The sequence below is a fragment of the Austrofundulus limnaeus genome, unplaced genomic scaffold (genome assembly GCF_001266775.1).
Source record: "Austrofundulus limnaeus strain Quisiro unplaced genomic scaffold, Austrofundulus_limnaeus-1.0 Scaffold360, whole genome shotgun sequence".
NCBI lineage: Eukaryota > Metazoa > Chordata > Actinopteri > Cyprinodontiformes > Rivulidae > Austrofundulus > Austrofundulus limnaeus.
Window position 1 is genome coordinate 5,904 of NW_013952762.1, and position 2,152 is coordinate 8,055.

The 2,152-nt window shown below is 38.6% G+C and overlaps 1 protein-coding gene across 1 annotated transcript in view; it reads left to right on the forward strand.

Annotated features, from left to right (window-relative positions):
- The first annotated feature begins 1,042 nt into the window (after positions 1–1,042).
- Positions 1,043–2,152, forward strand: part of LOC106528128 (gastrula zinc finger protein XlCGF8.2DB-like) — a 2,192-nt gene continuing 1,082 nt past the window's right edge. Inside the window, exons 1-2 of the mRNA XM_014023215.1 lie at positions 1,043–1,536; positions 1,621–2,148. Of these exons, the coding sequence (XP_013878669.1) occupies positions 1,228–1,536; positions 1,621–2,148 (837 nt within the window). The 5' untranslated portion in view covers positions 1,043–1,227. The remainder of the gene's footprint in view (positions 1,537–1,620; positions 2,149–2,152) is intronic.

Genomic DNA, 2,152 nt, shown 5'->3' on the forward strand with positions numbered 1-2,152 from the left:
ACATCTGAAATGTCACATGCAGATCCACAAAGGAGAGAAACCATTTATTTGTAAAACTTGTGGAAAATGTTTTAAATATCAGTCACATCTGAAATGTCACATGCAGATCCACAAAGGAGAGAAACCATTTATTTGTAAAACTTGTGGAAAAGGTTTTTACGGACATACTTCTCTTACTCGTCACATGGCAGTGCACAGAGTGGAAAAAAGTTTCATCAAATGATCTTGAGGAGGTTTTACAGCCAGGAGAAGAATGAAACGTTCAGAATGTGGAGAAAAGTTAGAAAAGTCTTAAAGTGCCTGTAATCCTTCAGATACAAAAAGTCAAAGAAAACATTTTTAATTTTAGGAACACTAGCCGTGTTTCCATCAACGGTTTTTAATGCACATTTTGAAGTATCGCATTAGAAAAGGTTGATACGCTCTCTTGTGGTGGTTTTTGGGTTTTTCGAAATAAGAGTTTGTGCGAGAAAGGAGAGATGGGAACAGATTTTTTGAATAAGTTCTGACGTAGCGAACGTTTACCTCACATGGTTGATCAGCTGTTCMTGCTGTCTGTCCGGTWCCAGTACCAGAGCCTGGTACCTCCCGCTGTCGGCGTATTCTCAGTTATTCCTGTAACGTTAAAAGATTCACATTTCTTTCTCTACGTCTCCAGACAGCATGTAAAACCACCAAAACTAGTTGATATTAGGGCTGGGTATCATGGYCAATTCTCTAGATCAATACGATTTTAATTCACAAGGTTCTGAATCGATTAATCACGATTCGATTCAACCCAATCTGCTCTTAAATAATGAAAATGGTTCAAACTTTGCTGCAAAATACATTATCACTATTTTTTTCTCTTCACCATAATGACAGACTTTTATATTAAACAGTTTAATCTTGAAGGAAAACTGTCACAAGTTTCAAAGGTTTTAAATTAAAAAGGAATTGCAGGTGACAGTGTTGTAGGAGGTATTAGATAGATAGATAGATAGATAGATAGATAGATAGATAGATAGATAGATAGATAGATAGATAGAGTATATANTCAAAGTAGAGGAAGAGGAGCTCTGCACCAATCAGGAGGAAGATCAGCTCCACCTGAAGCAGGAGACTGATCCGGTTCTGGTGACTGTTTYATATGAAGAAAGTGAACCAGAACCAGACAAGGAGCAGCTCATCTCTCAGAGTTCTGCTGGACCTGAGGACCAGGATCAGAATTCAAGGTCAGATGAGAAGATGGATCAAACAGAGGGTCGTCATGGTAACCAAGCAGACCAATCAGCAACACCTGAGAGGTTTTCTTGTGTGATCTGTGGAGAAATGTTTTTAGAGAAATCACTACATTCCCGTCACATCAAGGTCCACAGAGTCTGGAACCAGAACTCTGATAAACTGATGTATAGTTGTCCCACCTGTGGGAAAAACATGTCTGATTATAGTCACTTAATTGGCCACATGAGGGTCCACACAGGTTTGAAGCCATTTTCTTGTAAAACATGTGGGAAAAGCTTTACCCAAAGCTCCAATCTTAACCGTCACATGAAGGTTCACACAGGGGGGAAGGCTTTCATTTGTAAAACTTGTGGAAAACTTTTTAAACATCAGCCAAATCTGAATTCTCACATGAAGATCCACACAGGAGAGAAGCCCTTTATTTGTAAGACTTGTGGAAAAAGTTTTAACCTCAAATCCTATCTAAGGGGTCACATGAGGATCCACACAGGGATGAAGCCATTTATTTGTAAAACTTGTGGAAGAAGTTTTTACCAAAAGTTCAATCTTAAACGTCACATGAGGGTCCACACGGTAGAGAAGCCTTTTGTTTGTAAAACTTGTGGAAAAAGTTTTTACCAAAAGTTCAATCTTAAACGTCACATGAGGGTCCACACGGTAGAGAAGCCTTTTGTTTGTAAAACTTGTGGAAAAAGTTTTTACCAAAAGTTCAATCTTAAACGTCACATGAGGGTCCACACGGTAGAGAAGCCTTTTGTTTGTAAAACTTGTGGAAAAAGTTTTTACCAAAAGTTCAATCTTAAACGTCACATGAGGGTCCACACGGTAGAGAAGCCTTTTGTTTGTAAAACTTGTGGAAAAAGTTTTTACCAAAAGTTCAATCTTAAACGTCACATGAGGGTCCACACGGTAGAGAAGCCTTTTGTTT